The sequence below is a fragment of the Salmo salar genome, chromosome 25, assembly GCF_965601325.2.
Source record: "Salmo salar chromosome 25, fSalSal1, whole genome shotgun sequence".
Taxonomy (NCBI): domain Eukaryota; kingdom Metazoa; phylum Chordata; class Actinopteri; order Salmoniformes; family Salmonidae; genus Salmo; species Salmo salar.
The window spans coordinates 21950890-21963091 of NC_138315.1; the positions used below are offsets into that span (position 1 = coordinate 21950890).

At 49.3% G+C, this 12202-nt stretch overlaps 1 protein-coding gene across 6 annotated transcripts in view; it reads left to right on the plus strand.

The window, feature by feature from the left end:
* The window catches only part of LOC106586344 (DNA-binding protein SATB2), a 72196-nt gene that overhangs the window by 37565 nt on the left and 22429 nt on the right, over nt 1-12202 (plus strand). For all 6 annotated transcript variants that reach the window (XM_082968978.1, XM_082968977.1, XM_082968982.1 and 3 more), the window contains 5 exons: nt 5021-5147; nt 6529-6652; nt 8933-9035; nt 10223-10273; nt 10511-11094. In XM_082968978.1, coding sequence (XP_082825104.1) covers nt 5021-5147; nt 6529-6652; nt 8933-9035; nt 10223-10273; nt 10511-11094 — 989 coding nt within the window. The remainder of the gene's footprint in view (nt 1-5020; nt 5148-6528; nt 6653-8932; nt 9036-10222; nt 10274-10510; nt 11095-12202) is intronic.

Genomic DNA, 12202 nt, shown 5'->3' on the forward strand with positions numbered 1-12202 from the left:
GAATGGGGTGCCAGCTATGACATGACACCTTGACTTTAAAATCTATATTTTGGTTATTGAACTACAGTAAGTGAAGTGGATTTGCACCCGGTAACAGAATTAGGTTATGGTTAGGGTCATGGGGCCCTGATCTGTCCTATACATAAATTAATAATATGTTGTTTTCTTCATGGGGATATATCCTAAATAGGTACACAAAGGTGGAAATATTTGGGTATTATTCTACAGATTGGCTATTTATTTTAATGAGATCTGCCCCCAAACAAGACCACATTTGATTAGTCTGGACCGGACCAAATCAACGTCTGTGGACGTTAAAATTTAAACTACTTTTCAACGTCCGGGGTCGGTCGGTGTTCAGTGGGTACGGATGCTGGTTACAGTAAATTAAAAGAGAGGGGGCCCATGGGTAGCTGTCAGTAAGAGCCGGGATCACTGGCGTAGCACATATCCCCATAGCCCTCGCAAGGCCGGGGGCCGACGAGCTTTGGGGGCCATCCCGAAGGTCGGACCCCCCAGATAGCATATGAACACGTCATAAGCCATGATTTTTTTTATTATTACAGGAAACTGCACAATTATCTCTCAGCCTCATAGCAAATTTGTACAATAGCAGGAAATTAACTCAGGGATTCTTAAGCCTGAAAAATCCTTGTCCATGTCGGCTCCGTGCCTGGAAATGCCCTTATTCCTAATATTTAGGATTGAAAATGGTTGAATAATGTATATATGCTTTAATATTTTTTGATAGACTCTTATCTTTCATTTCATACTAGATTTGACATGCCCCTATGAGCTTCCCATGTTGGTGCTCACGGCCTTTGTGTAGACTCTTCTGGCTGGGGGGTGATAGGGTCATAGTGGCTCTGTGTGTGAGCCTTGGGTCTCCACCAAGCCCCCTTTCCTCCACTGTTCCCAGGCCCCCTACCCAGTCTGTAGTAGCCAGCCTGTGCCTCCCAATGTCCCCAGGGCCCCTAGCCAGCCAGCCTATACCCTCCACTGTCCCCAGGCTCCCTAGCCCCTAGCCAGCCAACCTATACCCTCCACTGTCCCCAGGGCCCCTAGCCAGCGAGCATATACCGTCCACTGTCCCCAGGCCCCCTAGCCAGCCAGCATATACCCTCCACTGTCCCCAGGGCCCCTAGCCAGCCAACCTATACCCTCGACTGTCCCCAGGGCCCCTAGCCAGCCAGCCTACACCCTCCACTGTCCCCAGGGCCCCTAGCCAGCCAACCTTGAGCCCTCCACTGTCCCCAGGCCCCCTAGCCCCTAGCCAGCCAACATATACCCTCGACTGTCCCCAGGGCCCCTAGCCAGCCAGCCTATACCCTCCACTGTCCCCAGGCTCCCTAGTCCCCAGCCAGCCAACCTATACCCTCCACTGTCCCCAGGCCCCCTAGTCCCTAGCCAGCCAACCTATACCCTCCACTGTCCCCAGGGCCCCTAGCCAGCCAGCCTATACCCTCCACTGTCCCCAGGCTCCCAAGTCCCTAGCCAGCTGGCCTATACCCCCCACTGTCCCCAGGCCCCCTAGCCAGCCAGCATATACCCTCCACTGTCCTCAGGCCCTCTAGCCAGCCAACCTATAACCTCCACTGGGCCCCGAGCCAGCCAGCCAGCCTATACCCTCCACTGTCCCCAGGCTCCCTAGCCCCTAGCCAGCCAACCTATACCCTCCACTGTCCCCAGGGCCCCTAGCCAGCGAGCATATACCGTCCACTGTCCCCAGGCCCCCTAGCCAGCCAGCATATACCCTCCACTGTCCCCAGGGCCCCTAGCCCCTAGCCAGCCAACCTATACCCTCGACTGTCCCCAGGGCCCCTAGCCAGCCAGCCTATACCCTCCACTGTCCCCAGGGCCCCTAGCCAGCCAACCTTGAGCCCTCCACTGTCCCCAGGCCCCCTAGCCCCTAGCCAGCCAACATATACCCTCGACTGTCCCCAGGGCCCCTAGCCAGCCAGCCTATACCCTCCACTGTCCCCAGGCTCCCTAGTCCCCAGCCAGCCAACCTATACCCTCCACTGTCCCCAGGCCCCCTAGTCCCTAGCCAGCCAACCTATACCCTCCACTGTCCCCAGGGCCCCTAGCCAGCCAGCCTATACCCTCCACTGTCCCCAGGCTCCCAAGTCCCTAGCCAGCTGGCCTATACCCCCCACTGTCCCCAGGCCCCCTAGCCAGCCAGCATATACCCTCCACTGTCCTCAGGCCCTCTAGCCAGCCAACCTATAACCTCCACTGGGCCCCGAGCCAGCCAGCCAGCATATAGCCTCCACTGTCCCCAGGCTCCCTAGCCAGCCAACCTATACCCCCCACTGTCCTCAGGCCCCCTAGCTAGCCGGCCTATAATCTCCACTGTCCTCAGGCCCCCTAGCTAGCCGGCCTATACCCTCCACTGTCCCCAGGCCCCATAGCTAGCAAAAATATATCCTCCACTGTCCTCAGGCCCTCTAGCCAGCCAACCTATACCCCCCACTGTCCCCAGGCCCCCTAGCCAGCCAACTTATACCCTCCACTGTCCCCAGGCCCCCTAGCTAGCCGGGCTATACCCTAGACTGTCCCCAGGCCCCCTAGCTAGCCGGCCTATACCCTCCACTGTCCCCAGGCCCCCTAGCTAGCCAGCATATACCCTCCACTGTCCTCAGGCCCCCTAGCTAGCCAGCATATACCCTCCACTGTCCTCAGGCTCCCTAGCTAGCCAGCATATACCCTCCACTGTCCTCAGGCCCCCTAGCCAGCCAGCCTATAGCCTCCACTGTCCTCAGGCCCCCTAGCTAGCCGGCCTATACCCTTCACTGTCCCCAGGCCCCCTAGCTAGCCAGCCTATACACTCCACTGTCCTCAGGCCCCCTAGCCAGCCAGCCTATACCCTCCACTGTCCCCAGGCCCCCTAGCTAGCCAGCCTATACACTCCACTGTCCTCAGGCCCCCTAGCCAGCCAGCCTATACCCTCCACTGCGCAATGAGACACACAATGAGGAAAACAGATCAGCTCTCCCAAATCAAAGCTAACCGAGCTATATAAACAGAAAGCACTCAGAGGGAGAAGAGGGGAAATGATCTGAGAGGAGGGGGATGAAGGAGGGCAGTTCTACACAAATTGTCTTCATCTGTCTCCATAGCTTTTCCTCTCTAATTCAGTATCTGGGCAAAATATCTATCCACAGATACACAGTTAGTAGTGGAAGAAACAGCAGAGTTCCTTGCCTTCCTCTCTGGGAGTGAAGGATTGGATCACTTAACCCATCTTTAGTGCAGGGCACAACAGAGACTAACACCTATTGTTGAAGGAATAGGAAGTAAATGTGGTTTGCAGGGTTATGGTTGGGCAATGTCCCATTGTCTCCAACACGTCTGTGTTTTTTTAAAGCAATACAGTACTGCTTCTTTGGATGCACGACACTGAAGCTGTTTGACTATTAGATTGGGTTGTGTGCACCCACACAACGTGTGTGTGTGTGTGTGTGTGTGTGTGTGTGTGTGTGTGTGTGTGTGTGTGTGTGTGTGTGTGTGTGTGTGTGTGTGTGTGTGTGTGTGTGTGTGTGTGTGTGTGTGTGTGTGTGTGTGAGATATCTATCAGGCCCCGTCTGGCTCTGATTTAGAGGATAGTAATGCGATTAGCATTGTTTATTTTTCACAGCTCCAGTCAGCAAGAGTCTCAGGGAAGGCCCTGTGTGTGTTCATGTTTACAGTATTATTGTTCTGTTATTTATACCTAAGAGGTCCACATCTTACACAGTTATTCCCCTTCTCCTTTTTCCACACTCATTAAGCTCTGTTTGTAGATCATTGGCGTGGGTTGTAGATGGACATTTATTTGCAAGGCTTTCATACAAAGCTAAAGAACACCCACATACTACAGGGAACCATAGTGTGTAGTGTAGTGGTAAGTGAGGAGAGGAAAACACATTAGAAATACAGACATAATGTATCTCTTTATTCTCTGCTCCAACTCTCAATGTGACTAATGACAGCCATGAGCAACATTACACACTCTTTGTCTCTGAGGCAATATAGTGGTGAATTATACAGCACTTTTTAGTGTTTTAAGGCTGGGCTGTAACAAAAGCCTGCACCACTCAATTAGTGGCAGCAGGGGTTGGGGGATCTCTCCCAACCCTGACAAACCTGTGCTATAGGATAGTTACCTCGTATTACCCTGCTAGCCCAACCCATCCCACCTCTCCCTCATACAATGAGGGCCACTTTTACAGCGTTCAATTTAGGTTGATCAAACAACCATTGACCTGTTTTATTGCAGGTATTACTGAGTGGGTTGACGTGTTGCCCAGGCTTCTATACGCTGTCTTGTCTTGTCTGTCTGCTGTGTTGACGTCTTCTGCTCGGTGTGTGTCTGTGTGTGGTTAATGGGGCTAGCTCATTGGGTGTCTCTTCCATAGTTGATAAGGTTCTAATAGATAAGGCTCTATCTGCTTTGCAGCCTCAAAGGAACTGGTCTGCTGGGACAGAGAGACCTTCACACACACACACACACACACACACACACCTGGACAGATATCCATGGGCACGTAAACACAAACACAGACAGCAAACCCACATGTTCACACACTCAGACAGACGGACAGATAGGGAGTCATGTGCCAACTGGCACGTTGTTAGCAACCCCCGAACTGCAAACACTTTGTTCTCCCTGCAGAGCCATATTTTCTGTAGTAGCATACTGCCCACGCACGCACGCATACACACACACACACGCTGGCACGCACGCGCACACGCACATATTCTCTGATCCTCTCTATTTCATGGAGGTTTTATTCTGGGCAGTGTTACCAGGGGTTAAGTACTGTGGTGATGATGTCATGGAACAATATAATGATGTTGGGGGTTAATTAAGTTTACCTCTCCCTATTACTGTGTGTGTTTTTGAGCTGGGGGAGCTGATATTATTTGTGTCTCACTAATCATCTCTCTCTCTCTCTCTCTCTCTCTCTCTCGCTCTCTCTCTTTCTCTCTCGCTGTCTCTCTCTCTCTCTCTCTCTCTCTCTCTCTCTCTCTCTCTCAGGCATCATCAAGGTGGGTCGTTGGAACCCTCTGCCCATCCACTTCCTATCAGATGCCCCTGAAGCCACAGTGGCTGATATGTTGCTGGACGTCTATCACATGGTCACCCTCCGCATTCAGCTACAGAGGTGTGTGTGTGTGTGTGTGTGTGTGTGTGTGTGTGTGTGTGTGTGTGTGTGTGTGTGTGTGTGTGTGTGTGCGTGTGTGTGCGTGTGCGTGTGTTACTTGCAGTTGAGGGGTGAGGAGGAAAATGCGGTGGGCAAATATAGCTTTAGCTACACAGCCTATAAACTTACAGTGACAGAATTTATTGAAAGGCTTTGTATTTCCACTGTTTAGATAGATTTTGGAGATACTACAACATTCCAACTGTTGGAATAGAGTATTTCAATGTTATTAAATCAGACAGAGTTCCTTTGGGTGACTGATGTCATCTTGGCATTTTCTACATTTTCACTATAGGCCTCTGTAGTTCAACAGTTTACTGTTGTGGAGCATTAGGTTTAAAATCTAAATTGGGAACGATCCAAGGAGACAGCCAGCCCAGATCCCAGCACCAGAGATTGATTTATTATCTGCCTTTTTCTCCAGGAGGGCTTTCATGTCAGTAACTTGCGCTTTTCCAAAGAATCAGTGAACATGGCCCTGATAGCCAGATAAACAGAGATGGATAGACTCCAGATAATTGGATTGTGGTCCTTATTGTGTTGTCGCATACCATCCAGCTTTGTTTACATCTGTCTCCATGATGATGGTATTGCCTGATATGTATAGTATTGCCACAGATAGAACAATGACCAGATGATTCACCGGATGTATAAATCTGAAGCATCCGTATGGCATTTCCACTCTCCACCAAATATGGTGATGAGAGGAAGCCCAGTGGCCGGCAGTGGGAGAAGATGGATTTTGGCCGACATTCTGCAAAAATTCTCATCAAAGAAACATTTGATCTCAATATAATCTTCTGTTCCCCAAACCTTGCCAAAGTTTTTTTTAAATGGCGTTGTTTAGAAGGAGTGCAAGGGCAAATTTAGTTATTGCACACTCTCACTTCACAGAGAATATGTTCTCTAACATGCTAGAACGTGCCAATAGGATCTCGCTAGCTCGTGCTTGGATCTGCCCACCTCCTTGCTTGTTTTGCCCACTATGATTAATTTGCTCCCATTGGAAACAACAGGCTGTGGTCTATCTTGGGTTAGTTAAAAACATCTTTGGTATTGCCCTTAGCGACTGATGTGAGTTGTGGAAAATAAATAGGTGGTTTGAGGGATAGTACAATATCTGGATAGGACAGTGCAGACCAATTCCCTAGTTATTGACTAAATAGTTATGACTTCAAGAATTCAGTCACTATAATGCAGTGATGAACTTACACAAGGCTGGTGCAACCTAACCTTGTTAAACCAGACTGAAAACAGCATTCAGTATAGATTAGCCAGGCTACATGCAACCAGCCCCAGGACAGGAAATAGGAAGTGACTGACCTTTTCTATGGTTCTGTAGCTTTGCCAAGCTGGAGGACCTTCCGTCAGAGCAGTGGAACCACGCTACGGTGAGGAACGCCCTCAAGGAGCTTCTCAAGGAGATGAACCAAAGCACACTGGCCAAGGAGTGCCCCCTCTCACAGGTGATGCTGCACCCGTATCAAACCTCCACAACACTCCAATACTACCCTGATCTGCTCAATTTTCTCACAATCAGGGCTCTGAAATGTGACCATTTTGGTCGCATATGCTCCTAAATATACACTGAGTGCACAAAACATTAGGAACACCTTCCTAATATTGAGTTGCACCCCCTTTTGCCCTCAGAACAGCCTCAATTCATTTTACATTACATTTTAGTCATTTAGCAGATGCTCTTATCCAGAGCGACTTACAGTAGTAAATACATACATTTCATACATTTTTTTTTTTTTTACCAACTGAGCCACAGGGAAGACAGATTTATGCATTCGTCGGGGCATGGACTCTACAAGGTGTCAAACATTCCACAGGGATGCTGGCACATGTTGACTCCAATGCTTCCCACAGTTGTGTCAAGTTGGCTGGATGTCCTTTGGGTGGTAGACCATTTTTGATACACACACACACACAGGAAACTGTTGAGGGTAAAAAAATCCAGCAGCGTTGCAGTTCTTGACATACTCAAACCAATACGCCTAGTACCTACTACCATACCCGTTGAAAGGCACTTAAATCTTTTGTCTGGCCCATTCACCCTCTGAATGGCACACAGATACACAATCCATGTCTCAATTGTCTCAAGGCTTAAAAATAGTTCTGTAACCTGTCTCCTCCCCTTCGTCTACACTGATTGAAGTGGATTTAACAGGTGACATCTAAGGGATCATAGCTTTCACCTGGGTTCACCTGGTCAGTCTATGTCATGGAAAGAGCAGGTGTTCCTAATGTTTTGTACACTCAGTGTATTGCTGTGCGTAGAACAAAATCTGCCATATAGTAATTGTCGTAATGATTAGGCTTCGTGGTACCATTGTTTCTCAGAGCCCTAGAGAAAAAGTGAGCGCAGATTTGTGACAGTGATGGTCGCACCATAACTAAGAGAACCTACTGTTCAAAAGTTGTGACCCATTACCTGCACTACGTTTTTTTCCTTCTACTGCGCATTGGCGCTGCAGCTTTATGCATCACCATTGGCGGGTCGCATTTTATATTCATAAACCATGATGCAGGCCATTAACACTTTTTTAAGTCATGTTACCTCATTAGCTAGCTAGTTAACAACCTGGTAACTTTACCAGTATATCCGAACATTAGGGGGCACAGAAAGAATGGAAAAGGCATAGCTCCTTCAGAAGATCAATCATCATAGCAATGAATGAATGACAGATTCACAGCCATCTCCCAGAACCTCGCTGACACTCTTAAAGAGACAGTGTACAATTTTCAATGTAATTCATCTCAATAGGAGACAATGCTTTTTACACAATGTAGAAACCTAAAATTCCCCAAATGACTTTATGTATGTGTGTTATTTATGTATCTGTGCATGATGTGTTTAAAGGGAGCTCAATGCGTGGGTGTTGATCCCTGCATGAATTGCATCCATGTGTGTGTGGCTGCTATGGCGATGGACTAGATTTCAATGGGTGGCTTCCCCTGGTGATATATGTATATCTTTTTCAATGATTGTTTGTGTATGTGTGTGTTTGTGTTTGTGTGTGCAAGTGAGCGAGCATTCATTTACATTTTTTGTCATTTTAGCAGACGCTCTTATCCAGAGCGACTTACAGTGGTGAATGCATACATTTCATACACTTTTTTTTTTTTTTTTTTTTTTTTGTGCTGGCCCCCCGTGGGAATCGAACCCACAACCCTGGTGTTGCAAACACCATGCTCTACCAACTGAGCTACAGGGAAGGCTAGATTCAAATTGATCACCAATTAAACATCTCTCTCCTTCTCTCTCTCCCCTACTCTCTCCTCTCTCTCCCCTACTCTCTCCTTCTCTCTCTCCCCTACTCTCTCCTTCTCTCTCTCCCCTTCTCTCTCCTTCTCTCTCTCCCCTTCTCTCTCCTTCTCTCTCTCCCCTTCGCTCTCCTTCTCTCTCTCCCCTACTCTCTCCTTCTCTCTCTCCCCTACTCTCTCCCTCCCCTTCTCTCTCCTTCTCTCTCTCCCCTACTCTCTCCTTCTCTCTCTCCCCTACTCTCTCCTCTCTCTCCCCTACTCTCTCCTTCTCTCTCTCCCCTTCACTCTCCTTCTCTCTCTCCCCTACTCTCTCCTTCTCTCTCTCCCCTACTCTCTCCCTCCCCTTCTCTCTCCTTCTCTCTCTCCCCTACTCTCTCCTTCTCTCTCTCCCCTACTCTCTCCTTCTCTCTCTCCCCTACTCTCTCCTTCTCTCTCCTTCTCTCTCTCCCCTACTCTCTCCTTCTCTCTCTCTACAGAGTATGATTTCCTCAATAGTAAACAGCTCCTACTATGCCAATGTCTCCACTGCCAAATGCCAGGAATTTGGACGCTGGTACAAGAAGTACAAGAAAATCAAAGGTAAGAGTTGTGACCTCTGGGAACTTCCAACTAGCATGGACCAATTCTCTCCTGCACACCATTTCCTCCAACCACCTTTTTATTTTATTTATCTAGGCAAGTCAGTTAAGAACAAATTCTTATTTACAATGACGGCCTACACCGGCCAAACTCAGATGACGCTGGGCCAATTGTGCACCACCCTATGGGACACCCAATCACAGCCGGTTGTGATACGGTCTGGATTTGAACCAGGTTGTCTGTAGTGACACCTCTAGCACTGAGATGCAGTGTCTTAGACCACTGCAACACTTGGGAGCCCGAACCGTCTCACAACCACTTTACTAACAGTCTCCTGTCCTTCTCTAACCTATACCTTAGCCAATGATTACCATGTACTGGATTGGCCAAGCCATTTGAGTGACAGCCTATTAGCGGCCAATGGCCATTCCCAGTCCTGTCCTGGGCTGACCCCTGGCTGCCATCTGAAAGAGGGAGGAAGAGAAGATAATAAAGGAAATCTAAAGTAGGGGGCCCATGTCGTCTGTTAACTGGCATCTCCTTCACACAGGGAGCACTGACTCTTCTTTATTAGAACCAGCTGATCTGTCCAGTGGAGCCACAACCACAGGGGGTTCTACAGTACAACACAGGCCTGCCTCACACACAGTCACACACAGACCACTGACCCCTCCTCAGCCTGTCTGTCTGTTTGTCTCTCCATCCGCCCATCCAGCACACAACGCCTGCATGGGACAATTTCTCCCCTACTCTCCAGCCCCCTTGTCCCCCATCCCGCACACACATACATGCATACACACACATACACACACGCACACACACTCCCCCATAGCTCTATAATTACCCTGCCGGACAGATCAAAGCAAAGCCTAAACCACAAACACAGAGTCACAGAGAGACCAGAGGAGGATATAGTGATGTGGAGGGAGGCAGCGGTTGTCTGACAGAGGGAGTTGATGCAGTGTTGGGTTACACAGCCACTCCACTATTAGTTCTGGTCTCTGCCTGGCAGGGAAAAACACACGCTGTACGTTCACTAGCCTCCAGATGTGGACACAGTGAGTAATGGGTGTCCTGTCAGTCATAGTCGAGGAGTGCTCATAGGTGTAGAGGAGAGGAATGTGTGTACAGTAGGTGTGTGTGTTGTTAAGTGTTGCCTCTCTCACCCTATTTCTCTCGTTTCCTAGGAGATTATCTGGAGAAGATGTGGCCAGGAAGAGATAATTCAGAAATCAAAGGTGAGGAATCCACTGTTTGTACTGTTTCCATGATTGAAGTTAGAATGTGGCCCACTATGTTAGACCAGCATCACACTCATCCCCCTTCCTTCCTTCCTTCCTTCCTTCCTTCCTTCCTTCCTTCCTTCCTTCCTTCCTTCCTTCCTTCCTTCCTTCCTTCCTTCCTTCCTTCCTTCCTTCCTTCCTTCCTTCCTTCCTTCCTTCCTTCCTTCCTTCCTTCCTTCCTTCCTTCCCCAGTGGAGAGAGACAGCCTGGCAGACTTCTGTGTCATGGGCCAACGTCCCCCTCCCCACCTGGCCAGCCTGGCCCAGCTCAGCCACCTTGGAGGGGGTGGAGGTACCCTCCTCAAGGGTGGATCTGGAGACCCCCACAACCCCTCCCAACCCCCCCAACAACAACCCCAACAACAACACCCCCCCTCGCCCCACGGCCAGCTCCACCACAGCCCCCCTCTGCGTGGCCAGGTCCCCCCTCCCGGCCCTCCAGCCTCCCTTCAGCCTCTCCTCGGCCCAGGCGGGCTTCTCTCCCCCCAGCTTAGCCCTCAGCTTGTCCGACAGCAGCTAGCCATGGCTCACCTCATTAACCAGCAGCTCGCTGTTAACCGCCTGCTAGCCCACCAGCACCCACAGGCCCTCAATCAGCAGTTCCTCAACCACCCTCCCATCCCTCGGCCCTCCAAGGCAGGGGGCCCTGGGGACCTCGGGAACAACCCGTCTGCTGCGGAAGTCTCCACTGATATCTACCAGCACGTCAGGGACGAACTGAAGAGAGCCAGCGTCTCACAGGCTGTGTTCGCTCGCGTGGCCTTCAACAGAACACAGGTAACCAGACTAACAGAACACAGTTAACAGAATACAGTGAACGATAGAATGCTGGTGATATACTGTAACAGAACACATGTAACCATAGAACACAGGTGACATAGGTAACAGAACACAGGTAACCATAGAACACAGGTGACATATGTAACAGAACACAGGTAACCATAGAACACAGGTGACATAGGCAACAGAACACAGGTAACCATAAAACACAGGTGACATAGGTAACAGAACACGGTAACCATAGAACACAGGTGACATAGGCAACAGAACACAGGTAACCATAAAACACAGGTGACATAGGCAACAGAACACAGGTAACCATAAAACACAGGTGACATATGTAACAGAACACAGGTAACCATAGAACACAGGTGACATAGGTAACCGAACACAGGTAACCATAAAACACAGGTGACATATGTAACAGAACACAGGTAACCATAGAACACAGGTGACATAGGTAACAGAACACAGGCAACCATAAAACACAGGTGACATAGGTAACAGAACACAGGTAACCATAGAACACAGGTGACATAGGCAACAGAACACAGGTAACCATAAAACACAGGTGACATGGGTAACAGAACACAGGTAACTATAGAACACAGGTGACATAGGTAACAGAACACAGGTAACCATACATAGATGGCCTTCAACCAAATACAGGGCAGGAAATCCACCAAGTATGTAGCCACACATAGGGCAGGGCAGGACAGAGGTAAAGGACTGAAGACAGGGTGAGAGGATAGAATAATATAATGTCAATCCTGATGTCCCATTCAAGCTTTACAAAACGATTTGGAATATTGGGATGACTTTGAGATATGTTAGCAGTAATACTGCTATGGTTTGGTTTCTCCACGGGGGTTTCAGCCAGTTTCAATTTCATCTCTGGGTGTTATGAGTGAGGTAAGCTGATGCCACAGCTTGCTGTTTCCCCGCTCCAGTTCAGTCTCTTTCTCCGCCCTTCCTGCAGTACACACACCTGCTGCATTCACACACAGTCACGCCCCATTAGAGCCAATATGGAGCCCACATGAAGGGTTTAGGGCAGGTGAAGTGTGCATGTGTGTGTTGTGCGTGCATGCATGCACATGGTTGT